Genomic DNA, 27,830 nt, shown 5'->3' on the forward strand with positions numbered 1-27,830 from the left:
GAAGACTGACAATGGAATTTTGATGGGGATTACATTGAATTTGCAGATTGCTCTTGATAGCATAGTTATTTTTTGGTGGTTAATCTTGATTTGTTGACTTGGATTGAGCAATACCAAGAGATTAGTAAAACGTAAGGTCTGGGCATATCTGTGAGGGCATTTCAGGAGATGACTGGCATGTGGGAATGCTACTGAAGAGGAAAGACCTACCATGAATGTGAAGGGCAGTATCCAATAGGCTGGGACCCCAGGTGAGACAAAAAATTAAGAAAGAGGAAGCCAGCTAGAGCAGGCATTCTTGGCTGCCATGAAGTCAGAAATTTTGGTCTACCACACCCTTCTGCCATGGTGTTCTGCCTCATCATGGCCCACAAGCAATGGAGTCAGCCAACCATCTACTAAAACCTCTGAAAACATGAGCCAAAATAAATCTTTCTTCCTTTAAGTTGTTTGTCTCAGGATTTGTCAAAACAAAAAACTAACTAACACACTAATATTTTTTTCCAATGAAAAGAATAAAGACTGCTTCTGCACGATGCACTGGTAGTCTTCAATGTCATTGCTCATTCACCAGCTTCTGGATCAACCTGGGGGAATCCTGGGGATTTCCCTATCCTCCCTGGGCTATTAGGGAATCCTTATGGCAGCAATAGTTAGAACACAGTAATTACTTTTAAATTCAGGAAAGCACAAAGAGCTTCCCACCAATGATTCTTTTTGAAAAAAAGCTGCTAATCTAAATTAGATACATTGGATGGCTCATACCATCCAACAAATAGACTCATTGACCTTGCAATACTGAGATATCTTCTAGAGCTGGATTCTAGGTCTGGGTCAAAACCAATGGCATGGTGCTAGGGATGTCATTTTATCCCAATGGGACTTGGAGCCTCAAGTCTATTGGTTATAACGTGGGATGACCTGAAAACATGTGAATGGAAGGATAATGGAAAAACCTTTTCATAAAATTCAGGAGACATCATTGACTTAAAATTTTTTTAAAACTGTCTTAGAAAAACACATGTTAAAGAGTATCTCAAATTGGTTTAAAATTGAAACACCAGGTGCATTCCCAGTGAAGAATGAAATGAGGGCTGGGATTGGAATTGATTATATAATTAATTACCTGTTTAATGTCCATTTGTAGTCCAGGATATTACTCTAGAATGTTTGGAACTATTTCTGTCTTGCTTAATATTCTATCAACAGGTGCCTTAGTTCAGAGCTGGTACTTCATGAATACTTTGTAAAACAAAGAGCAGATGGATGACAAACATGCTGTCTGGTTAACTATTTTCACTACTATTATTTGCTTTTCCTATCACTGCAATAAGACAACATGTAGAAATTGGAAATATAATGAACATAAAACTGAAATCATTATTATTCATAGATTATAAGCATACCTAACTAAAAACCCATGAGAAAAACTACTCTTTAAAAAAGTCAGTAAGAAGTAAGATGAAAAAATAATTTTTCTATAAATTAATAGTAAGAAAATATGCTGGAAAAAAAATTCTTACAATAAGAAACAAAACATTCCAAATACTTGAGATGACGACAATAACAAGAAATGTAAATAATCTGTCTGAAGAAAATTATAAAACTCTTTTAAAAGACATTTTGTTAGATGTAAAGTTTAAATATAGTAAAGATGTCAAATTTTAAATGTAATTCCATGGAAAAAATCTCAGGAAGTATTTTTGTATCTCTTGATGTTAGTCTAAGGCCAACATGAATATTGAGTCAGTGGGAGGAGTGATGAAAAGGCTGAAGAATAATAAGGGACAAAGGCCTTCAGATTAAAAATATTATAAAACCACAATACTTGTAAGTATTGCTGCAAAAATAGAAACCAATTTAGAAAATCAGAATAATGAGCACCAAAATGGCTTTATAATAAGAATTTGTTTTGTGGTAAAATTTATTTAAGGGTCTGAGTCTATAAACATTGGAGTCACTCCATCCTGAGATTCCCTCTCAGCTCTGCCTCTTAATAAATATGCAACTTGAGCTATCCAAGCCATAGTCTGTTCATCTGCAAAATTGAGACAGAAATAATTACACTACAGTGTTGTTATAAGGATCAAATAAAAATATATACCCATTAAATTAAAAATTCACTAAAGATATTTAGCACTACTCTCATGTATACAATAAATAGTAGTCACATATAAGCCAATGAGAAAGAAATCTGTAATTAATGATGCTAGAACAATTATTATTTGAGGATAATGTTTGTAAGTTATATATTTATATTTTATATGCTAAATTTTATAGAATATACCCAAGACTACTAAACAGCTATAATAAAATACGAGTAATTATTTTCCTGATCTTGTGGCAGACAGAGAACTTTAACAAATAAAACTATTGAAATACCACCAAAGAACAGGCAAACAAAGAATTTTAATTTTTTCTATAAAATACTTTTAAAACCTCTCCATGTAAAGGAAATTCACCACGAAAATAAAAGAAGACAAGAAAAACTAAGAAAAATACTTTCAGCAAGATGGAATTAATAATTGTATATATAAACAGCTCTTTAAAATCAGCATAAAAGAAACCACCAGCTCAATAGAAAATATTGCAAAGGATCTAAGCAAATAATTTACAAATTAAAGAGTAATTACAAATTATCAACAATGATGAAACAATGATGAAGTGTTTAATTTAATCAATTCTTGAATTTAAAAGCACTGAAATTTAAATTTGGGTATTTCAGTCCAAAGAAATCCATAAAGAGAAAAATGCAGAAATAAAAAATGTTTTCCACACTTTCTATGCAGGAACTGCCTAAAACTGACTCAATTAAGGGAAGTATTATGCACGTCCCATTTAACCCCTCTGTGTTAAAAGAGTGCTTTGAATTTTCAAATGAGATGTCAGAACTGATTTTTGGTAAACTGCAATATGCCACTCACTCTTTCTGCCACCCCATGCTCTTTTCTTCCAATATGACATGTGAAACTTTCACACCACTGATAATTTCCATGTCATAAATATCCAACTGGATGAGCATGAACTAAGTAGATGATAAAGTGATCCCTGGACAAAGATATGCCTAGGTCCAGTTCTGGGTCTTGCTCTCTTACCATAGCTGTGAGGCAGGCCATGAATGAAGCACCACTCTTCTCCAAATGCAAATCAACCACATAATTGTTGCTCCCAGGAAGGTCTATGATGCCTGCATCCCACACCAGTCTTTCAGAATCACAAGGTAGAAGTGATCAGAAATTGACATTTCTTACAAGCACCCCAATAAATGCTTACATACTTTATGTTTTCCTTCCCTTTACTTTCTTTCTTGGCAGTAATGGGAATTGAACTCAAAACCTTCTGCTTACTGGGCAAGCACTCTACCACTTGAACCACTCCACAGCCTTGTTTAGGTACTTAAATGTTTGCAAACCATTCGCATGGCAGACAACTAAATCCTTCAACAACATTCAAGGCCTCCAAAGGAAAAAAAATATATGCATGCTGAATAGCAACTTCACTTTACATGTGAGAGTGACCACTCACCTCATTTCTCAAAATTGAGTTCTCAGGTCCTCATTATATTAGAGATCATATCCCTTTAGATTTGTTCTCTCAATCCCAAGCATAAAATTATATTCATCGAAGCTGCCAGTCTTTAAAAGTGCTTTCAGAAGGCACATAAATTCAGTCCCAAGTCCTTATGATTCAAGCACTTAATCATGCCATAAAATTAATGGAATCCAATTTGAATGTAGACACCTCAACAACTACATTGCATTGGATTCACAGCATTCATAAAATGTGAATTTCAAAACGAATCACCAGCCAAATGGAAATTTCAGAGTAGAATGCTCTCCTCTCATTGGTCACTGTTTGGACCTTCGGCTGCCAGAAAAGGACCAAAGCTGTCAACACAACACTATAGCCCAGGCAACCAGCCACACCAGTAGGAACTTTTCGGCACTTAAAAAAGTAAAAGTTATTATAGAAAATTTCAGGTGCTCTTTCGTTTATTTGGACAGGCCACAGTTTATAACAGTAATGATATCTAGGGGTCAGACTCTGCCTGTCAATTTACAACGTTCCATCTTTAACAGCTTATAACTGGGTTGTTCTTTGGGTGCCCAGGACTTCAACCTGATTGCCATAAAATGTGTTCCTTCAGTGTTGCCTGTTCTCCGGGGAAAGAGGAAATAGATATGATGTTTCCCAGACCCAAACAATCCATTATTTAAATAACAGGAAATAAAGATGCCATTGGCCCTCCAAACATTCAGATATGGTCTCCATGTTGTTTGGCATTTATTAGGTGAAGACATTTGGATGATTGATTCTGAGCTTTCCATCCAGATATTCCACCATAGTGGGAACATAACTCTACAGTCAAGCAGGGTGAGGTTTCCAGTTTTCACCTGGCTACCTGTGTGAGCTCCTTTGGGAATGCCTTTTCACAGTAGCTTCTCCCCCTTGAAGGGGGAAGCTTTGGTGAAAAGAACATTAGGATCTAAAGAACTGCTTCAATCAACTTTCTTTTCTTCTAATATTCACGGTCATTGTTAAGCTAAGTGGAAGGTAGACCAAATCCTTTCTTAATTTTTTTTCTTAAACATAGCTGCTGGAATCCACTCATTCTTAAAAACCTATTTACCTGAAGTAAGAACCACACATTAAAAAAGAAGGAGACAGGGCTCTCAAAGTGTCCTGTACACTTTTTGAGTTTAATGTGCTGAACTGCAAATTTAATCCACTGAAGTGGTTTGATGCGAACGCTCCTCTCAAATTCCTTTTGTACAAAATCTTGATGCATAATGTATAGGGTCTGAAAATGGATTAAACTACATTTGGAGATGGTTTGAGTTTTTTTTTAAGCAAGCAAAACTGAACAGGTTTTTTGTTGTTCCTTTTTTAACCCTTCTTGCTCTCAAGCACTCACACATGGATTGTATAGCATCAAAGCTGACTTCACACAATATTTCTTGTCTTTTCTTTTTTCTGTCAAAAAGCTTGAAATGTTAAAAGTTTTAATTAGAAATGGGAATGGCAAATTAAACTCATTTCCCTCAGATTTCCTAACTGAAGCAAGCAAATAGAATGGTGAAACTTTCTGATTTATTTCTGGAAGATAATTTGGTTATTGAATAAGTAAATGGGTGAAATCTTACTGAATAAAATGTTTTCTGGTTCTCCACCATTTTCTTTACCCTGAGGACTGTGACCGTAGATAGCATATCAATCTGAATGCTGAGGGAAGCAGATAGGGCCAAAGATCAAAGATACATTTCTATCAGTGCCCCCATCAGGGCCAGAAAGGTAAAAGGCAAGACATCCAAGAGGAATTGCCAAAGCCTCCAAAAGAATCACAGAGACTTGCCTTCAGTCTTACACATATGCCTCAAGGGTCAATGTGTTTGCAATGCTCTGTTTTGTCACTTGCTTATATTGACATACCATTAGAATACTAGTAAATTGTAATGAAAAGAGAATGGCAGCTACAATAAGATTTGGACTCAAGCCCTAAGTCTGAGCCCATCTCATTCTATGACCTTGAACTTGATTTCCTCACTGACTTCAGGTTCATCATCTGTCAGGTGAGGAAAACCATCCTCTCTCTACCTAACTCTCTGAATCCTGGGGTCATTGGGAGGGACAAATGAGTGGGTGGGAGGGGTCATAAAGTCTTAACCTTCATCTTCACTGCTGAATTTTCCCCTGCTTTGGGTTAACAATGGTTTTCTCCTGAGAAAAGGTGACATCCTTAGCTCTTCTACATTCTTTATTCAGGTTTCCCAAAGCCATATGTGAAGTGAACAAGTTGTTCTAAGGAAGAGACTTCTAGCTGCTGCACAGCTCAATACTTCCCGTTGGCTCTGTGTCTGGGGCCCTAGCAAGAACCCTTCAGCTGACAACTCTGCACCCATAATACTTAGACACTTGACTTCAGATAAATACAGAGACCCAATTCCACATCCCCCAATATTCCCCACAGCGTCCTTTCTAAACTGCTTGCCTTGACCTACCTGTCTTCCTACCTCATTCATGACATTTTTTTTTGTTTGTCTCACCCTCTGGTTTAATGATAGCTCCAGATGGTTGTTTTGAACCTTTTGATTATCTTTGCCATCATGATTCAAATTATTTATTTAACCATACTCTCTTTTCCTGCTCCAACTGGTCCCATGACCTACACCCCAACCATGTGAATTGGACACAAAAGTGTAGCTTCCAAAATAGGTAATGTAAGAATTTCTACCAGCACTGTGGTTATTTTCTCTTTTGGAGCTATAGACTTGGAACAATTAGAACATTTCAAGTCCTATAGGACAGATACCTTGGAAGAAGATAATGAGGGAAAAAGAGGTAGTTTCCTCTTTCTCATACCAACCAACCCCTGCCACTCACCTTCTCTTTCTAACTCAATAGTACTGCAAACCAGCAAATGTCAAAACCTCAAAGAACCATATCTTATTCGTGTCTCTCCTACACAGACCTTGACTCTGTGGATGGAGAACTGAATGTAAAGGAAAGTCAATTCAAATTCCAATTCATTCCCATAATTTCACAACAATATAGATGTTACCAAACACACTTTTTGAAAGTCCTTCTTTCAATGCACAGGGATCAAACCCAAAGCCTACTTATTCATTAGAATATCTTTAGGACCTAGCACAATGTGTGATACTTAGTGTTTTGAAATACCTGTTCCCTAAATAAATGCATAAGTCCAAAAAACCAAAGTAATATTTGAAATATTTCTTATCATCTGATGCAGATAGAGAGTACAGTTAATGATTTAGAGAACAAGTATCCAGCAGTACAGCTAGCTAATATTTTTTAAAATGTATTGATGTTCATAAATCCAAAATAAACGACCTGTAAAATCACTTAAGAAGAAATAATACACGTTTAATCAGGCTTCCAGAAGAAAGTCTGTAGAAAAGCAGAGAATTTCAAGAAGAATTATTAAATCCCTTCAGATTCAATCACTGCCCAATCACAGACATGCTACATGTCCCTCTGCCCACAGGGCTGTCACTTTAGGCAGTCTCACTCAGCCCCTCATTATGAAACTCCTAAATTATACCTACCTCTTGGAGCCACAGGGAAAGGATTTGGATCAGCTGGAAAAGGCATCTTCCCACAGGTTACCCAGCTGTCTCTTCTACATTCCACAGAGAGATCTTAGGGAAAGGGGGAGAAATTGAACACATCACCCACATTCCAAAGTCAACATCTTCAAATTATTATAGGACCCCAGCTTTTACGTCATGTCAAAAGGGCTCTTCCATTGGCAAATAAAATTCGAAACAATGCAAAATGCCAGTCTCTGCCCCTGCATTAGAATCATGTTGAAGTTTTTTAGAATTTAACAGTGTTCTGGCACTTTCCATTCCTTCTTGGGTGTTAAGCTCTTTGTCTGCTAATGAGAGTTGCTTTACCTTTCCCAGAGTTTGATTAAGGTCCTGAGGGTGGTAGTAAAATGGATCCCTGTTTTTGCTACAAACTCAATTAGCCGAAGTTGGAATTGCTCTCCTCAACAAAGTTAAATAAATTGTTAATGAGAAATTTACCTTCAGTTGATTTGCTCCTTGCTTTATTAGCTTGGAGTCAACACTATTAAAAGCAGAAGATGTTTATTAAAGTTTAAGGTGTTTTGCTGAATTGAATGTTTAAAAGATGATGGCAGAAGAGTACTGCTGACTTCCGGCTTCCAAAATCCAGACAGGCTTCTATGATCCATCAAAATCCAGCTACTGTAGATCCTTATTTTGGCCTCTTCAAAAGGGGAAATGGCAACTTACCTAGAAGATGAAAGTGTTGCATATTCTGAGTGGCATCCGAAGCTTGTCTTTCCAACCATTGTCAGGAGGCCTTTTCTAAGTCAAATGGACACTTGCCTGAAGAAAACCACTCAATTGTAGTGAGTTTCAAGAGGGCATAAGAGGAATGGAACCTTTCTTCCTCTGCTAAGAAGAGAACTCAAAGGCTTCCACCATTAATGTCAGGATCATGGAGACAAAGACCATTTATTTAGGTAAGTTTACACACAGACCTCAAACCGACCTTTCCAAACAAACCTGTCACTTCTCACTGGTGTGGTATTCCAAAATTGCCTTGTCTTAATCTCCAGCTCTAGAAAAGTTGTAAGGTCAATCAAGGTTGTTGCCAGCCCCTTTTCATTTATCTTTCCCTGAGATATGCTCTCCTGACCCTCCAATCATGAAGCCTCTGTGGTAGAATCCACAAACTGGTTTACTCTAGTCCATGCCAGGCTCTTCAGAGCTTCTCTGTGGTCCTCTAGAATCTGAAAATCTAACAACTTCATTTCCCAGAATTCTCTGCAGCTTTGTTCCATGTGAAGACTAGGTTCAGCCATGCAGGCATTCCCCCATGAGAGGTAGAAGGTAGAAGTAGACACTGACATAGAGGTGTGTTCTTCTACTAGCACAGTGTAGAGAGATGTGGAAGCTGAAACTGAGGGTTCATGGTCCAGACCCCAGCACCATGGCTATTGAGAGACAAGTCAAGGGCATCTGTTTTATTGGGGAAGTTCAAAAGTAGCCAGTGATAGGTATGACCTCCTATTCACCACCTTGATCATGGCAGAGGCAGCAGCTGCCTCTGTGGACCAGGCCTGAGATGTTATTCTGAACTATGATTCTTAGAAGTTTTGGCTACAATCTAACCCTCCAGTCTTTTCAGCGATTACTGTAAGATCTTTATTTGTCCAATGAAACCTATCTTTGCCAAGAATAGCTCAAATTCTGTTATCTATAACTAAATACTTCACACTTAGGCAACCAAATGCCTTGCTATTTGGCCTTTCATCTTCTCAGATAAAATGAATTAATAAACATTCACAATAAGTAACTAAACTAATAAAGTAACTTCTTATGAGTTTGTGCCTTACTCAAAACAAGATAATTCTAATGGTGACTATTCAACCATGAATGGCCTACAATGTGGATGGGGAATTTTTTTTTTCTTAGATGGGAAGGCAAAGGTTTTTTTAAACTTTAAAGAAGTTGTCATTAGTGATTGATGATGACCATAGTGGTGGTGGTGATGTTTAAAGCATGAAACAGCTGACTTAATTTGTAAGGCTGGATGGAATGGTATCTCCAACTCTCCCACTCCACCCAACCCTGCTCCAGGGCTTTTCACCTCTCACTGTAGACCTCTCCTCTGGAGCTCTCTGTGAGACCAGAAGAACCTCCTCAGTACACTGGGTTGAACAAGGATTTCAGCAATTCCCTAAAAGTTAATAATGCACTCTGGGGTAGGAGGCCAGGAAAGACAGTGATTGGATAGAGAATGTTGAACTGAAAATGGTCATGTGTATACATACCCACAGTCCTGCAGCCAGTTCCTCTGTAGAGCTTCAACTCCAGATCCCTAGGATAGAGAGGCAAGGCTCACCCTGACTGCCAGTAGCTCACATTACAGAGGAATAGGAGGGATTGTCAGTTCTTAAATCTGTCTCTTTTCTTGTTTGATGTGACTGGGATTTGAACTCAGGGCTTCATGCTTTTCAAAGCAGGTGCTCTCCACTTGAACCACACTTCCAGTTCAGAACTGCCAATTCTTAATCAGCTATAATGTACTGGACTAGAATTTCATTTGCTCAACAAACATTTTGTTTTGTTTAGGACATTGATGAGTAAGTTAGGTTTCCTAATTCGTTACCCAATTGAATGAATAGCATGAGCAAAGGCCCTGAGATGGAAGAAACATAAGCCAATAAAGTACCTATCATTATCCCCATTTTACAAGGGAAGCTTCTGGGATCTAGAAAGATCAGGTAACTTCCTAAGGTTAGGCAGAATGTAGTGTAGTGTGAACCCAAAGATGGTGTTCCTATGTATGATCCAGCCATCTCTACAGTGGAAGCAAAGATACACAGAAGCCTTTAAAGAGAACTCTCAGGAGACCCTTGTGTCCAGCAAGGCCACCACAACTCCTGAAGGAGCTGAGGACAGATTTTCACTTTCTCATTCTACTGAGCTCCAGACTAAGTTAAATTAAAAATCTGTTAAAAAGTGCAGAAGTCCCGATGCCTTTCGAGAATGAAACCGTCTACTCTCTTCCACAAGGCCTTTTATACCATTATGGTGCAGTCCCAAACTATCAATGATAGTGAAAAAATGGAGCTTTACAGTAGAGGAAAGAAGCTATTCAAACTGCTCCTGATTTCTATAAAAGAGAGATCTTTTGATCTTTGAAACAGCCAAAAGGGTAGTTTGATCTTCCTCAAACTCATTTATTTTAGATTCTTGCAAATTTCTTTTCTGTAGGTTTGCTTCCTTAGAAAACTCAATATTCAATTGAACAGTGACTTTTATACATTGAAATGCAATATTGAATAGCTGAAGCCTAATAAATGCCAGCCCAGCTATATAGGATATTTTAAAAATCATAAAAGGGCCGATTGAGCCCGATGCAGGCAAAGATGACAAAGTGAATTCAATGCTTCTTTTGAAAATAAGTCATGGGAAGAAATACTCACTTTGACCAAGCGCATTTCTTTGAATGCCAGAGGTAAATTTGCTCACTTTCATTTTCTGCCTGAGTTTCAAATCAGCCCTGCAGCACTGAACAAAATCGACTCCAAGAGGCCCTGGCAGTTGTTCCAGATGTAAATGTGAACAAGGTAGTGAAGTTGGGCCTATTCCCTTCAATAGGTTACTTTAAAATTATGTAGATGCTACTCAGATAAGGACTGATCAGACTTTGTACATATTTTCAGAGAAGAGTAAATTGTTGCCATTCTCTGCTATATTAACATTCCCCAGATCACCCTTCCTGTTACTTAGAAAAAGGATGTCTTATTGTCATGAGCCTCCAAATTACTCTGGCAAAGGGAGAATCTGACATATGTTCCCAGTCGTGGGGGGCACAGAGGAAGATGAGGCACAACATAACCAATCGATTAGCCAAAAGAAACAGCCTGTGATATCAGGGAAACTTTCCAAATTTCATTTGAGACTCAAACAATCTGTGACAAATCAAAGTTCTTTATCAGAATTTCTGTCCGACTCCTCTGAGTACAGCCATGGCCTAAGGAACTTTAGTTTTAACAATTTGTAGATGATTTCTCAGCTTGAGAATGTGTTCATCTAGTGTCCTCTCAACATTAGGCCCTTCAAAAAGATGGAAAACTTCATTCTCCATTTCCTTCTCATCACATGAATTTTTCCCCACTTGGATATATTATCAAAAAAGTACAGATTAGCAGTATCAAAAAGCCAGTTATTTGGTAGCAACCTTCTCTTCCGTGCATAGATTTTATAATTCACTATGGGCATACCCAATGTTTTACACACACCCTATATCAACTAGAGGTCGGATTAGAATTGGGAAAGGGTCTGGGACAGAAAGAGATGGAGACCCTATGAAGGAAAAATGATTACCACTTGGAAGAAGGTAGTAGACAAAAAGCAGTCATCAGAGATATGTGAAAGACATGGGTCTTGCTTTTAGAAATGACAATCAAGAGGAGGAACCAAACATGGTATCAGATTAGAGATCATTGTTTAGATTTTAGAAATTTGATTCTACATGGTTCTTTGGAAATCCATGCAGACACACAAAATCTTAGGTATTGCCTATAATCTTAGATCACTTCAGTTCTATAGGCAAATGTTTCTCCAACAAACAAGAGCATGAGAAGGCTTCAAAAGGGCTGCCTTAGCCCCTATACTGGTTAGACCACTTCTAGAGTACTATACTACACTTAGACTAGACCTGAACACTTTCTTTTATTATTATTATTACTCACCACCACACAAATGAGAGTGGACCTGAATGCTTTCTATTCTTCATTATATCTGCTAACATAAACCCTGAGTATTTGTAGCTTCTACAGACAGGGGTGGTCAAGATGATGAAGCATTTGCATACCCTAGAGATGTGCACCTGAAAGAAAGACTTAAATATTGGACAGCACTGAAGATCTACCATGTGAAGAGGAGCCCTCTAGGAGTTACAGGGGATGGCAGAGGCAGATGTTTGCTTAAAAAGGAATAATTCACAGAACTATAGGAACCCTAAATAACATGCTTTGCTGTATTGAGTTCCCTACCATGGATGTAACTCATGCCAAAATAAGTTGCGCATGAAAGGGAAGTTGTAGAGAAAGGAACTTCCACATGACTGTGTAATACTGAAACTAGAAAGGACCCTCAGCGTCACATACCCCAAGTGTCTGTGAGGCATAAAGAATCCCTGAAAATACTCCTTAGGGCTTGCTCCCTACCCACATACTTTTCATATGGAATTGGAATCCCAAGAACATACTTTGGAAATCAGTGACAAAGATGGCTCCAGTATCTTGGAACTTTTTGATTAAAGTGTCATTATTGCCCATCTCGAGACTTTCAAAAGCAACTCCAAAATAAGAAAGTGTCTCTTAGAAGTAGAATTTAAAAATTAATGCCAGGAAAGGAGTCTAGTGGATTCCAAGCATCTCAGGGATAAAATTCTAAGCTTGAGTGATTGAATACGCATAGACATCCCATTCCTATCTCCAGGGCCATTAGCTTTCCAATAGGCCTTTAGGGAAAGGAACTATTTTTTTTCCTTAGAAACAAATGGAGGCTTACTTTTATTTCCTTCAAGAACATTTTAAACAAACAAACAAACAAAACCCAATATTCTGGATTTCTAGATACTTAACAAATCTATTGCCCATAGGTTTCTTATACTACAAAGCCTAAACATAAAGGAATATGTTCCAAAAGAAACATATAATACGCAAAAAATGCCTTGTCATTCAAGGCATAGAAACAAAAGACAAAGACAAAATATACCACACATGTCTTAGAACAGGCACATCCTCTACCTGTGTTCTGCCTAACCTTGGTTTGAATAACACTACTAGGACAAGATTGCCTTTGTCACTCCGTTAGCACCTTTTGTCGCTTTTTATTCACTTTGCTGTTTTCCAGTTGTAATTTTATCAGGAAATTGAATCAAGCTGTAGACTTCTTAAGGAATATCACCCAAACATTCATCCAAGAGTAGTGTGGGCAAACTTTCCAGTGGCAGGAATAAAAATGTTGGAAGTGAAAAAGAACTTCAACTAAGTAGAAATATGAAGTGGCAGAAGAAGCTGCCTACTTAATTAAAGTGTTGAGGAAAAAATTATGAGGCAAGATGCTCAACACCAGGAGAAAATGGAAGAGTGTAGCTTCAAATACTCAGAACCCAGACTCCTAGTGGTGTTTTCCCCACTCCACTGCAATCCTCTGCAAAACAGACTATCTGCCAATTTCACTGGCAAGAGTGTGTCACCACGCAGAATGGGTCTCTCAGCACACCTGTTAGCTATGCTCACTAATTCTGGGATAAAGTTAAGAAAAATCTTCCAATGCAGAAGTCAACATTAATCTCAGTGGTTGCAGCTCTTACATATTCAGAGATCTCCTACAGAAGTAAGAGAGAAAGCAGCAATAAAATCCCAAAGCAATCATATAGTTTTGTTGAGCACCATTTTTGAATGAAACAATAGAGTACAGGGAAAATATTCACTGAAAATAAACAAAAACTAGGACTAGAGGTGGACTCAAGTAGTAAAGTGCCTGCTTTGCAAGTGCAGAGCCCCCAATTCAAACCCCAGTCCTGCCAAGGAAAAAAAAAAAAAGAAAAACTCCATATTTGCCTCCTTCTACCTCTCCAAACTTCCTATCAGTAAAACACTATCAAAATAAGCAAGGAAAAATACATTTCTATTTCAGTGCAAAATACAGTTCTCAAAATGTCAGTTTCATTTAATTTTGCCTTTCCAGGAACATGCATAGTTAAATGTCACTGAACTGTACCGTCTAGAGGATGCCGTTTAATTGAATTTTCAGGTTGAGAGCTAGGCAGAAAACTTTTTTTCTGTTATGGTTCTGGTAGAAATTAATATGATGTTAATAATGAAGATGATGCTGTTCTAGAAATCTAAGAATGTAGATCTGTAGACAATTTCTTAGGGAGTCATATGCAAAATAAATTCTGGCCAGGCGCAGTGGCTCACACTTGTAATCCTAGCTATTTGGGAGGCTGAGATTGTGAGGGTCACAGCTCTAGGTCAGCCTGGGCAAAAAAAGTTTGTGAGGCTCCATCTCAATGGAAAAAGCTGAACATGGTGGCACATGTCTGTCATCCCAGTAATGGGCATGCATTGTTCCCTACCCAGTGATGTATTAGTGATGGCAGGAACACATATTAGCAAAACACAGGACTGAATCTCTCTGAATGAAGCCTCTGCCTCTTTGCTTTAATAACTTCTTCATGTCAAGCACAGAAAACAACTGATGAGTTTATAGATTATGGAAATCACCATACGGAGCTTCATGGGCCCTGTGGAGGGCTTACGAGAGAGAGGTTTCCATCATTCAGTCCATAGGACAAAAAGGCCCATGCATGGAGACATCATAGCACTGAGAGACCAGGTCTACCTACTATGAAACCCAAAAACTCATGACTTCTTTCAATTTCCCAGCCCTCTACTGGGGCAGAACATTGTCTCCAAAGAGGGTTTGACTTCCCAGATATGAGCACAAAGCATAAACAGCTTCAGTTTTAAAATCTGATTCTACAGGCTCAGGAGCTTTGCCCTAACATTATCTTTCATAACCCCAGGAGACCAACAGTTGGAGTACTGGAAGCCTATGGAAAATCATCACCATTCACAAAAGGAAAATCCTAAATATGTATTCAACTCAGATATGCACCAGGACACGTGCAAAGCCTATCATGTGACATGTAATGGGGGGAAATAAGTCAAACACATGATTGCTTTCTGTATTCATGGTTAACTATCCAAGAAAAATTTCATGGATGTGAAAGACATATGAAGATATATCAGCATAAAACAAAGCCAGAAAGAAATAAAAAGCACAAATGTCAGAAATGAAAGCAACATGATTTTTTTTTCCTACTGAATTAGTCAAAACACTAGTAGTTGTTTGTGACTTGTTGCATCAAGAAATGGGATCTATCAGTTCCTAAAGTTAGAAATTCGGGTTGTATCATGCTTCAGGTCCTTCTGAATCCAGGTTCTCAAATGATGCCTTCACCATATCTTCTGTCACTATCTCTTGATGGTGGTCATCCTGTGTTGGCTTCATAGATTTCTCCACAAGTTCCCAAAGGACCTGCAGGCTTGCATATGTTGCTTCCAACACTCAAAAGAAAAGAAGATCCACTCTGCTAAGTTTCATCAGAAGCCCCAGATTACTTTTATCAGTCTATCTTGGGTTGTATGCCCATCTGTAGGCTTTCTACTCAACGTACTATGGAATATGCTTAGTTGCTCTACTCCTGGCCAGTCGGCATGGGCAACCCCACTGAACAGCACTGATCAAAGTGGCGAAAGAGACAAGTTCCCTAAAGGAAAAGTGTGGAGACCATGGTGAAGTAAGGGAAAAGTCAGACAATAAATAGCCACTTTAGCTACCAATAGCCAGCTGATATTCTATAGATTGGATTTGAAAATGCCCACAATTCTCTGGACCCTCTTGACGCCTTCTCCAACATTTATTCTTGAGTTCAAGGACCCAAACCCACACTAAGCAGAAAATGCAATGTACATTATTGATTTATTCAACAACTACTTATTGAGCATATCCGCAGAGCCAGGTACTGGGGATACAATGGTGTGCATGTATGTGCATGTGTGTGTGGGGGGGGGTGTTATGGTAAAAGAGAAAATTGAGAATGATGTAATAACTAATATCTGTTAAATCTTCATTAGGTGACAGACATGGTAATAAACTTGTTTATGTATTTTATAAAGTACAGAGAAATTTTGTCACCCATACTTGGAAGACCAGAGAATGTAGAGAAAGTGAAATTGAAGCTGATGTTTGAAAATTGGGCAAGAGTTTAGCTAAGTCCAAGGAGGAAGTGGGATATTTCAAGCAAAGGAAAAAGCACAAGCAATATCCCAAATCAAGAAGTAAGATATAGTACAGTAAAGGAACAGAGAGATTTATATGAATTCAAATAGTTTATGAGTATAAATAACTCAAGGGGAAATAATTTATTAATTTGACTCATTTTGTGATCTTATGCAGGTCACTTGAGTCCTCTGCGTCTCCTTCCCAATACTGTTAGAAGAATCAAATGTAACAACATAGGTGAAATACCCAGTAAGTTTAAAATAGTGTATAACTGTAAGGCATGTATAGGGAACTGAAAGAAGGACATAGATTTGTAAAACTCTGCATGATTAAGGAAATATGACTGGTTCTGCATAAGTGAGCCTTTCAGGAAAATCACACTTAAACTTCTCATGTCTGCTTGGCCACTAAGGCCTCCTTGTCCCCATTGGGAGGGTTAAACTGTTATCTTTAGGCTGCTGAGACAAGGGTTGTGTGTCCTTTGCATCAGCAATCAGAAATTCAGTATAAAGGAGTGAACAGTGTGGAAGAGTAAGCTCTCTAGGAAAACAATGGAAGTGTTCAAAGCATGTGTGTAATCATTCTGTGTTAAAAGCATCCTTGGCAATAGAGAGCAACCCTGGGATTTTAAAAGAAAAGGAAGAATGAGTTTGTGTGCTAATGTTCTAAGAATAAAGACATGCTTGGAAGACACCAGAAAAGAATACAGGGTGTGAAGTGAATATGGACAATTTCAAATTATGAATCTAGGAGAAGAAGTAGAGGAAATGGTTTGGAGGATTCATACTCTTAAAACGTAAACTTAAGGTATGTTTAAATTATAACTCAGGCCAGAGAGTCATGAATAATCAGTTTGTCTTGGAGAATTCTGGAATTATAAACAAAAGGATACAAAGCATTGTCCAAGGTAAATATTGACATGACTAAAGAGGAACTAGAAAAACTTTTAATGAAGCCAAAATACTGCATCTGGGAAAGATGTTTCACATTCTTGTAATAAACACTCCAGTACAAGAAATTTAAGGACGATGGGTAAAAGTTGTGTCCACTGGTTTGAAAACTTGAATTAGAACAAAGGCCTTCTCAAATGTAAAACACTAATACAATTTTAAAAATCCATATTAATTATTAAGACCATGGGATGTCTTAAAATAAAGGCAATTCTCCCTGCCAGACACCTGTTTACCAACAAATATGAGAGTATTAGTTCTCAAGTCCTGAAACAGCCACCTGGTTTACACCTACTATGGCAAATGCACCATGGTTTCTTCCTCAACGTCCAGTCGTCAACAGGCAAGGGGTCTGGGAAGTCCCTTCAGTCCAGCTGGACCTCTGCTAGGCCTCAGTCCTCCCACCCTTAAAGGACAAACCTCCTTACTTTCTGAGACACACCCTCCCTCAAGGATTGCTGGGGAAGGACTTCACTAATTCTTTCAGATTCACCTTCTTCTTCCACCCAGAAGGATACTCGGGTGGGTAACCTGAGACTTACAATAAACACTGCCCATTATTGTTGCTTAGTGGGAAAAGTAAGGGATCTTGTCAGAGAACAGCACCATGGCAACCAGTTCTTCAAAGCATTTTTTAAAAATACAAGTTGAATTTCATCTGGAAACATCCCAATTACCCAATTAAACCAAGCTGCAAAGTCTTTTTAGAATAATCTCAGATCGTAAGTGAGTGAATAGCTCAAACCCAACCAATGGCTTTCTGACACTCAGAAAATGCCAGTTTGTTAGTACTGCATTTGGATAGAAAGACAGTATTTTATTAGCAGGAGGAAGGAAACCAGTCTGCATTTACACCAGAGACTCAGTGCTAAAGTAACATGTGACTGTAACCCATGGGGAGCCAGGAGATCTTGGTTTTCTTTTTCCCATTTAACAGATGGGAAAACTAAGGAGCTATAAGTAGACTCATCCATAGGGACACAAAAAGAGGCCAGGGTGGGGCAAATCTAGATTTCTTTTGTTTTTGTGTGTACTTGTGTGTAGCTCCAAGGAGCTGGGGAAATCACACTGCAAGCTCTGCATATTCTGCCTCAGCCATGTCTTATCTGTCACCCCCTCTCCACCCTTTCTTCACTGAGGAGGAAGATGAGATTACCACTGACAGTCTCAGTCTTCTCCTACTGCTGCACAGATGAGCCCATGGCTCCCCCTATGCTACAAGGATCAAATTCCCCCATTTCTTATTAGATGAACTATGACCCCACAAAATCCATATATGGAAGTCCTACTCTCCCCCCCATACTCCAGAATGTGGCTATATTTGAAGATGGGGCCTTTAAAGAATAGTCATGGTAAAATGAGGTCATATGGGTTGAACCTAATCCAACAGTTCTGGTTTCCCTATAATATAGAGAACATACTAGCTAAGGAACAACCACGTGAGAACACAGTGAGAAGGTGGCCATCTGCAAGTCCTGGAGAGAGGCTGGCCAAAACCTTGATCATGGACTTCCATCCTCCAAAATTATAAGAATAAGTTCCCATTGTACAAGCCACTCAGTTTTGGGTATCTTGTTATAGTAACCCCAGCAGACCAATAAGCTGTGCTTGGGATGGCAGCCAAGGTCTCCTCTATGTCACAAGTTAACAGAATTGACTTCTACATCTTTACCCACCACAAGTTCAGTATTACAGCCATTATCATAAACTTTCAAGACTCAATGTCCAGAGACATTCTCCATCAATCTAAAATCAAGTCTCTGCCTTCACTTGCTATCAAAGTCCTCCTCCTGCCTTAAGACCCAGGGCCAGGGTAGCCAGGGTAGCCAATTCATGAAGAGTACCCTAACCCTTTGCAAGTGTACCATTGGTCACTTGCCTTGTAGCAGCTCTGTGCAAAAGCATTTGCTGTGCACTCACTCATTTAATTTCCTCACAAACATCATATGGGATGGTTACCCTGTGAGTCCCATGTTATGAATGAGGAGACTGAACACAGTGAGAAGAGGCAATGCACCCACCCTCATATATGTAAGTGGCTGCCTCCATAATACCTACAATCTCTTGCCTGCGTCATGCCTCTTCGTGGGTAATGTTTGCTCTGCACACTGACTGTACTTGAACTTCAAGGGGAGACATTAATTTCATTATGCCCTCTTCAAAATTTGAGAGGTTATTTGTATAGTGGCAAGTCTCTCTGTGCCCCGACTTCCTCATCTATAAATGAGGGATAATAATTGATGACATACTTGCATTGTATGAGGCCTACATGAGCTGCTGCATGGAACTATGCCTGGCACATTCTAAGTATTTAATGAATACTAGGTGCTAATTGGTAAGACTACTGTTCCCCACACCTTGAAAAGAATTTGAGCCCCTCTCTTCAGTTTATTTTGATATCCCTAAACCTGGAAACCTAATGTCACACTCTGCACACACTGGATATGAGTTACACAGCTGTTTGAATATTAATTGAAAATATCATTTTTAACAGGTATCACATGCTGATAGTTTCTCCTCCCATCACAGTTGAAGTAATGTTCACGGTCTCTACTCTAGCCTACCAGGTACTCTCTGCCCCAGCTCCTGACTATTTGACCTCATGTCCTCTTTTCTCCCCCTTCCTCTATCCACTCCCATGACACTGTGACCCCCTTGCTTTTCAGCAAACATACTTAGCACTCTGTCTTAGGGCTGTATTACAGCTCCTCCCTTACTCTTTTGTATTTTTTCTTAGTTCTTAGTTTCTTGCATACTTGTCTACACTTTTATCATCTACTCCAGTTAGAATGGGAGCTTCATGAGGAAAGGGAACTTTATTGGATTCACTGCTGTGTGTACCATGCCCAGAATAGTGAACAGCAAGAGCAGGCACTCAATAAATATTTCATGATTAAAAGAATAGTGAGTGAGCAAATGAATCTCTAAATCCCACAAAAATGCAATAAAGTTGGTATTTCATGTCTATTTTACGGTTGAGGAAACTGAGTCCGAGAGATACCAAGTAATTTTCCCACAGGCATGCATTCAGTAAGGGGTGAAGCTTGGACTGGATCCTTGTCTCTAATTCAAAAATTCTTTCTACGATACCAGTGCCTCCTACTCTTAAGGCATTCATGTGCCACCTTTAAAACTGTCACCACCTTCTGCACAACATCTGAATTATTTTACCTAATATTTTCATTTAAGTTACTGACATGCAAAACAATTATTTTAAAAGGTAGGAAATAATTTCTGTAGAATAAATTGCACTGAAATAGATACGTATCCATTAAAATTCAAAATAGCACATTTTGAAGCAAGGATAACGCCTCCTGCATTGGAAAACACCGATGCCTTCTGCTTCATTCGGCATGGCGCTGGGGCTGCTCCTGGATCCAGCCACCCAGACATCACAATCCGCTACATCCTACAGAGCCTCTTCCCAACTGCCCTCTTTCACTCAGCCTCCTGTTCATGAGTCCCTCTGCTCTTTCGCAGGACCTTTCTCATAGAAGGAAGGCCAGAAAGAAGTTTGGGATACCTTTAAGGCCCACAGTGGCAGCTCACGTTGGGAGCTCCTTGAGCCTATGAACTCCACAGTGCCTCCCCCACCCCTAGGTGAAAGCAAAAGCAAGATGCAGGAGGTGGGGAGAGAGAAATTAATTGAAAACTTGAGGCTGTCAAGCCATACAGAGGAAAACCTCTCCCTAAGTTAAAGACCGGAGACATAATCAAAGAAAGTAGCTTCTGTAAAAGCTTGATTGGTTGATCGAAATCTTCAATCACTCCCCAAAATAATTGCCTGCTAAAAAGGCGCTGAGTGACCTGTCTGCTTGGAAAGGAGCAGCCAGCACCGACAGCGGCAGGCACTCTGACTGGCCTCCCCACCGCCTGCCCCAGCCATGATGAACTGAATTTGTTTAAGGAAGTATATTGCAACATTATTTTTCTGCTCTGACATACACGCTTACTTCTCCTGGATGCTAAACTCTGAACAACAGAGAGGAAGTGTTTGTGTTCTTTGTTTTTGCAGCTTTTTCATTTCCATGTGGGGTTTTATAAATATTCAATCTATGCTCCTCCTGGCGAAGCACGAGGAATGATGAAGACTACCACAGGCCCAGCCACAGGCAAAGAGACCAGAAGCACAATTGTGTTGTGTTAAGACCCCTCCAGGTCCTGAAAGCATGCTCCCATGCAGGTCTTGTTCTGTCCTCATCCTTGTCCATCTTGTCTGCTCCCTGGCATAACAGCAGCCTATCAACAAGGCGGTTGTGATCATATCTCTTCTTGAGCCCCAACTCCAGCAACTCTCTGTTGCTATGTCAAAAATGTCTATCTTCCTGAACATGATGGCCAGACCTTTTTGGGTGTTGTCAAGGACCTCTTGTAAGCTCACCCCTCAAATTTCCCCTGCTCTGCTCAAGTCCCCCTGTGTTCTCTCACACTTCAGACCAGCTGCCTGCATGGCTCCCATTGCCTGAAAGACCCACTGACCTCTTCCTACAGCCTGTCTAACTTGGAAATTTGTTTTTGGTCTTTCTTTCAGGCCCTGCTTTGTGAAGCCTTCTCTCACCATACTTCTGCCCAAGTCAACTGACTTCAGGAAGAAAGGCCCCCAGAGTCCCAGATAGCCTTGGGTCCCCAGAGAGACCCCTGCCCCTTGGCTTCCAAGTCAGCTCACGCTCCACTCCACCTCCTGAAGGAGGTCTTTCCTGATGTTTTTTATCCCTCAGCCCATACAGACTTCTGACCTGCCTGAGTTTTTAACTTCATTTTAATCTGTGCCATGCATATCAACAATTTTTTTTCTTCCTTTTTTCTTTTTTCTTTTTTTTTTTTTTTTGGCACTCCATCAAAAATTTGAAAGAATGCCAAAAATTCTGACCAAGTCATCCTCTTCCAGGAATTTGTTCTGAGGAAATAACCGAAAAGCTCATCACAGATCTATGTACACAGACATCCAGGGCATTATTTTTTTAATAATACCAACAAATGGAAATGACCTAAGTGTGTATCTGTGGGAGATGGTTATATGAAATATATCTATGTGGCCATCAGAAACATTTTAAGACCATTGAAGGACATGGAAAAAACGCCTATAAGATAACATTATGTTAAACAGCAGAAGGTAAAATTGTATGTAAAGTATGATCCTAGGTGTGCAGAAAATGATACACAACTCTTCATGTGGAGGTAAGATAGCGAGGTAAGCAGAGAGTGACCTGGATTCAGACTGCCTGAGTAGGTTTTATGTTTGTGTTTGTTTGTTTGTAACATGGTCTCATTGTGTAGCTCAGGCTGATCTCCAATTCTAGATCCTCTCACTTGTGCCTTCCAAATATTGGGATTAAAGGTGTGTGCCACCACGCCAACTGAGTTGGTTTGAGCCCATGGTCTTTGGAGTGTTACCTAAACACTCTTTACCTCACTTTCCATGTCTTCATGGTTCCTATGATGATTAAATTAGCAAAGGATCAAAATACTGCTCTTGCTGGGCTGTGGAGCTACAAATGATTTTCATTCTTGTCTTTACATGTTTCTATGCTTTCTTAATTTTCCAAAGTACCTACAATAAGCATACATGACATCTTTATCTGAAAAATATATTTTTAAAGAAAAACTCTATTTAAAATGTATTTTATTCTTGACTTCCAGGACCCAGGCATGGATTTTTTTTTTTTTTTTGAGAGCATGAGAGAGAGAAAGAAAGAGAAAAATGGTGATGTAGGTAAAGGGGAGATGGGGGTGGGGGAGAGCTTTTCCACTAGCCTGTCCACATTGCCTAAATCTGTGTTCCCAACAGCAATAGAAGCCCTTGGGCCCTAAGATGACAGAGAAGGTTACAAAGTTACAAAGTCTAGTTCTAAAAATGAGCTAGAGCTAGGCACTTTGGAGGTAGAGACAGGAGAGCTTGAGGTCCAGGCTGAGGTGAAACCCTTTCTCAAAACTTAACAACAAGAATAGACAGAGAAACAACAGCAACAAAAATGAGCATTGGGGCTGAAGAGAAACTGGTACTGGGTAAGTTGCTTCTCTTAAGTCTCAGTTTCTTCATTTGCAAAATAGGGAAAAAATTCCCACCTTTTCATAAGGTAGTTGGAGAAATGCATAAAATCAAATAGGGACTCGGGAATTTTTAGCAAGTATAATCATGATGAAACTCAGAAGATGTGTAGCTCAAAGAACAGTTTGGTGGCCAGACTAACCTAGGTTTGAATCATGGCTCCTGTCTCTACTTGAAATGTGGAATCCAAGCTCAAAGGAGCTCCTTCTACCCTGTACCCCCAATCACTCTCTGTCTCAACATCCTACATACTGCCTCTTGGAGCTTTTACCAACCATTTATTTTTTTATGTGTTTTTTTGGCTTAAGTACATTTTATATGTCCTCACAATTTCATTGCAAAGCCCATATGTATGGAGACCAAGGCTGTCATGTGCATTGTGTTCTCTTTAGTGCCTTGTGCAATGCCTAGGAGCAAACTAGTGACTAGTGATCAGTAATTATTTTTTAGTGAAAGAATGAGTGTCCAAATGCATGAATATACCTAGGCAAGTCACTATAGAAATCGGAATGAAATGTCTTCAAAAAACTAAAAATAGAATTACCATAGGACCCTGCTACACTACTCTTGGGCATGTATCCAAAGAAGTGTAAATTAGTAAAGACACCTACACACCCATGTTTACTGCAGCACTATTCACAATAGCAAGCTATAGAATCAACATAAGTGCCCATCAACAGATGAATGAATAAAGAAAATGTGGGATGCATACACAATGGAGTATTATTCAGCCATAAAATGAAATCATGTCGCTTGAAGAAAAATGGATGGAACTGAAGATACCATGTTAAGCAAAATAAGCTAGATGCAGAAAGAAAGACAAATATCACAAGTTTTCTCTCATATGCAGAATCTAGATTAAAAAAAAGACATAAAAGTAGAAGGGGGCCTATAAGGGGGAGGGGCTGGCAGGTCAGCAGCAGAGAGGGTGGTATAAGAGAGGGTGGTAGGATGACTATGATCACAGTATGTTGTATATATGTGTGAAAATGTTATAATAAAACCCACTATTTGTACAATTATATACTTACTTGAAAAAATCTGAACAAGTTACTTTATTTGCTTTGTCTACTTAAAAAATTAAATGATATAAGTGAAATGCAGTTTTTGATATATAGTAAGTGTTCACTCAATATTTATTCTTCTTTCTGGGTTTTCATCAGATTAGTTTTTCTCAGAACCACACATTTTCTAAACTATTGACTATCTGGAAAAATACTATTATTACTGCATCTTAAATTATTATTCCTTGTGCTTGCACAATCAGTTGATAAAAGGATTTTTTTCTCCAGAACAAAACAAAAGCAGCATTGAATCTAGAATTTTTATAATTCACACTCTATGCATGTCAAATCATTTTGAGGTGCTAATTGGTAATGTAAAAAATAAGTAAAATAAATGAAAAATAAAAATGCAACAATAGGTTTTGGAAGCAAGGAGATAAAAGATTCTTTCCCATCTAAAAATGGTTGTCATCTCGAGTTTTACTGGCTTAATTCATTTCTTAAACAGAAAGGAAAAATTTGATGATTAAGATGTGTAACGGAAAATTTTCAGAGCAGAGTAAGGAGGTGACTAGAGACCATATGTTGCCCAAGAGCACAGCCTTCAGCAAACGTTGAAGAAGAACGAATGTGCTGATTTGCATGCTATCAGCGATTATGTCCCAATGAAAGAATATATCCCATTAGCACTAATGGGCATTATATACACATGCTATTAAAACAACATATAACCTTTCCTGAGACTAAGAGCATAGGAGAAGCTGACAATATGTTGCCACAGGGAAAGGAAGAGCAAAATAAGCTGCTGGATATGAATTTTTCACACATATCTACATTAGAAAAGACCATATTCCTAATATTAGCAAAGCAATGAGTCTCCTAGCATCCTACATAAAAATCATCCCCTCCTCTGTCAGAAATGCAGAATCTACTGTGGCAGTGGCAATGAACAAATCTGCAAACTGAGGCATAATGAGATTTGTGATTTACCTTGATGCTTAGAGTTCAACCCAAAGAGTAAAACTTACAGTTAAATCATGCAGTAAATATAAGCTCAGTAGTCACTGGAGTATTCAGGAAACAATGCTGGCACAAACTACCAGGCAAAGTTAAATACAGCTCATTGCAAGAGTAGTTGGGGTAAACTTTTCAGTGTCAAGAATAAAAATGTGGCCACATGCTTCCATCAGCCAGTAGCATAAACCCAAGCAGTCCTGATGGATAAATATCTTCTGAGCAGTGCCTCAGGTCTTCTGCATCAGGAGTACAAAAGTCAAGTCCTAGATGAGTCAGGTCAAGCATCTTCAAAGGCAGCCATTAGTTCTTTGTTGGATGAGACAAAGGGTAGGCTAGAGAAAAAATTCAGTGGCTCCATCAAAATGAAGTTGGAGTCAATGCTAGAGGAAGACTCCATCAAAATGAAGTTGGAGTCAATGCTAGAGGAAGACTTACTAGGTTTTCTACACACGTGTCTATATACCTGGCTTGAGAAGTGTACAAATGGTGTGAAATGACAGTAGGTGTTACAAACATGACTATCTTTAGCCCTAAAGAAGGACATTATCTGCTCCATACTGCTCTTATAACCTGAGGCTCTATGATATGGTTGTAAGCATTAAAACATGTCTAGGGCAAGATCTATTTGAAAACAGAGACTATATTGTAGTTATTTTTGGGTTTCTCAAAGTACCCACCACTGTGCTTGGAATGTATAAGCATTCAATACACAAGGATTGATGAGATTAGGAAGGTACCTTTATATTAAATACCAACCCTTTCCTTTTAGTAGTCACTGTTCCTTTTCCCATAATTTACCCTTTCCCTCAAAAATGCCACTTTTAGGCTCTCTCAAAGCTAAAGAGACAATCTGATCCAAATTGAAGTCTTATTTACACTACTTAATAATAACAAACACTTCTACCATGCCAAATATTTGTCAGGCATTGTTCTAAATATTTTTACAGATGCTTTCTGACTTAAGAAAGGGTTACATCCTGATAAACCCATTGTAATATCCTAAGTCAAAAAACACATTTGATGCACCTAATCTACATCATAGCTTAGCAACACAGTCCACTATTGAGGATCAGTTGCTTACACTTGTGATCACATGGCTGACTGAGAGATACAGCTGGCTCCTTCTGCCCAACATCTTGACAGAGTAAAATAATGCATATTTTCCCAGCCTAAGAAAAGATCAAAATTCAAAGTATGGTTTCTACTGAATGCATATTGCTTTTGCAAAATTGCCAAGTCAGAAAATTCTTAAGTCAAACCATCATAAGTTGGGAGCCATCTGTATATACTAACTCCTTTAATTCTTACAATGACACAAAGTTAGATATTATTATCATTCTTACATGTAGATAAAGAAATTAAGACACATAACAAAGATAGCACTCAAAACCCAGCTCTAACACTTTGACAATGAATATTTGGAATATGTGCATGGAGTTACTTGAGCCCTATTCCTTTATTCAGCAAATATGTACTAAACGTATATTAAGAAATGGTTGTCACATAGAAGATAAAGTGATGAGTAAGACAAAGATGCCTCTTCTCTGTTAGTGGGAGACTAATAAAAAATGCAGACAATATATAAGTAAAATTATTTCATGTAAGTATAATGAAAAAAATAAAAGAAGATGATGTGATACAGTATCGAGGAAAAGACCTAAGGTAAGTTGGTCAAGCAAGCTCTCTCTGAAAAGGCAGTAAATAATCTAAAACCCAAATAATAAATCAACCAACTCATCAGCCATTTAGGAAACACATGCTTTCCATAGCCACTTTTATGGAGAATGGTAGGTGGTGGTAACGCTCCATACAAAGATCTTCCTGCATATTCATTTCCATGTGTTCATTCACATGCCTTTCTCCAGATCTTGTCCTGCACCTTCTAATCATATGCTTTTCAGGCCCCGGACCAATCAACCCAGCCATTTTCCATCAATAATATGTCTGTGTGCATCCTTTCCATGTATTCTTTTCTGGAGCACTTAACTTTTCACACAAAGTGGAGGACCAAGTGTACCCCATGAGGCACTGTGCCCTAAGACTGTCTTGCCTCACTACTACTTTTTATGGGCAGAGCAATAGAGCATCAACAGTCTGTTCTTGACTTCTGTGCACTACTGAGCTGGCCTATCTATGAACTAAGCTCTGTTCTCTTCTCCTCCATCAGTTGGTTACAAGGAGCCCTCCCTGTGGCCATAGGAGTGTGCTAAGGGGTAAGGAGTAGGCCAAAGAGAAGGATGGCCCAGGGGTCTAATCATGTACTTGTTTGTACCACTTACTTCAACCTTCTGACCCTGCTCATGGATGATGACCAGTGATGATAGCAATGATGATGATGATAATAATGATAATGATGATGGGTTGATGATAGGTCTACCTGATCTTCACAGATCTGAATGAGTCCAGTTCAGGGTGCATGGCTTTAGCCATGAGGCTGTTTAATGGCAAAGGCTGGCTATTCTGTCCTTGCAAGGATATTCTGTCCTCCCAGGGACTGGGAGCACACTAGAAGCCAATCTTTTTTTTTTTTTTCATTTTTCTTTTATTATTCATATGTGCATACAAGGCTTGGTTCATTTCTCCCCCCTGCCCCCACCCCCTCTGAAGCCAATCTTTGAAAGCTCTACAGTTCTCTAATGTGGTTACCATAGCCTTACTCTAGAACCCTAAGGTTCTACATTGTGATCCTTCTGGGGTTTACCATAAACTTTATATAGTCTTTTCTACTTACACCACCAAAGGTCTTATGGCTCAAATGGCAGATCTGCTCACACTGCAGACTAGATCTTCTATACAGTTCTTTCTTGGTCTAGGCCCCACTCAAAACTGGCAGAATTCCATGAATTGAAGCAGTGTTACCAAGTGTGTAATATGCTGCCCCAGAAACCAAAACAACTTATTAAACACTCTTCTTTCTTAGTAGTAAAAATGGAGAAATGAA

The 27,830-nt window shown here is 38.9% G+C and overlaps 1 protein-coding gene across 7 annotated transcripts in view; it reads left to right on the forward strand.

Annotated features, from left to right (window-relative positions):
- Window positions 1-27,830, forward strand: part of Cabcoco1 (ciliary associated calcium binding coiled-coil 1) — a 179,095-nt gene that overhangs the window by 110,253 nt on the left and 41,012 nt on the right. Inside the window, exons 6-7 of one of the 7 annotated variants that reach the window (XM_074078951.1) lie at window positions 19,314-19,386; window positions 21,351-26,459. The exons of 2 other annotated variants lie outside the window; for them this stretch is intronic. In XM_074078951.1, the coding sequence (XP_073935052.1) occupies window positions 19,314-19,352 (39 nt within the window). In that variant the 3' untranslated portion in view covers window positions 19,353-19,386; window positions 21,351-26,459. Of the gene's footprint in view, window positions 1-7,701; window positions 14,585-14,607; window positions 14,884-19,313; window positions 19,387-21,350; window positions 26,460-27,830 lie in introns of those variants that run through there. 4 more of the 7 variants (XM_074078949.1, XM_074078939.1, XM_074078942.1 and 1 more) reach the window with 4 other exon arrangements.

The sequence above is a fragment of the Castor canadensis genome, chromosome 7 (assembly GCF_047511655.1).
Source record: "Castor canadensis chromosome 7, mCasCan1.hap1v2, whole genome shotgun sequence".
Lineage (NCBI taxonomy): Eukaryota > Metazoa > Chordata > Mammalia > Rodentia > Castoridae > Castor > Castor canadensis.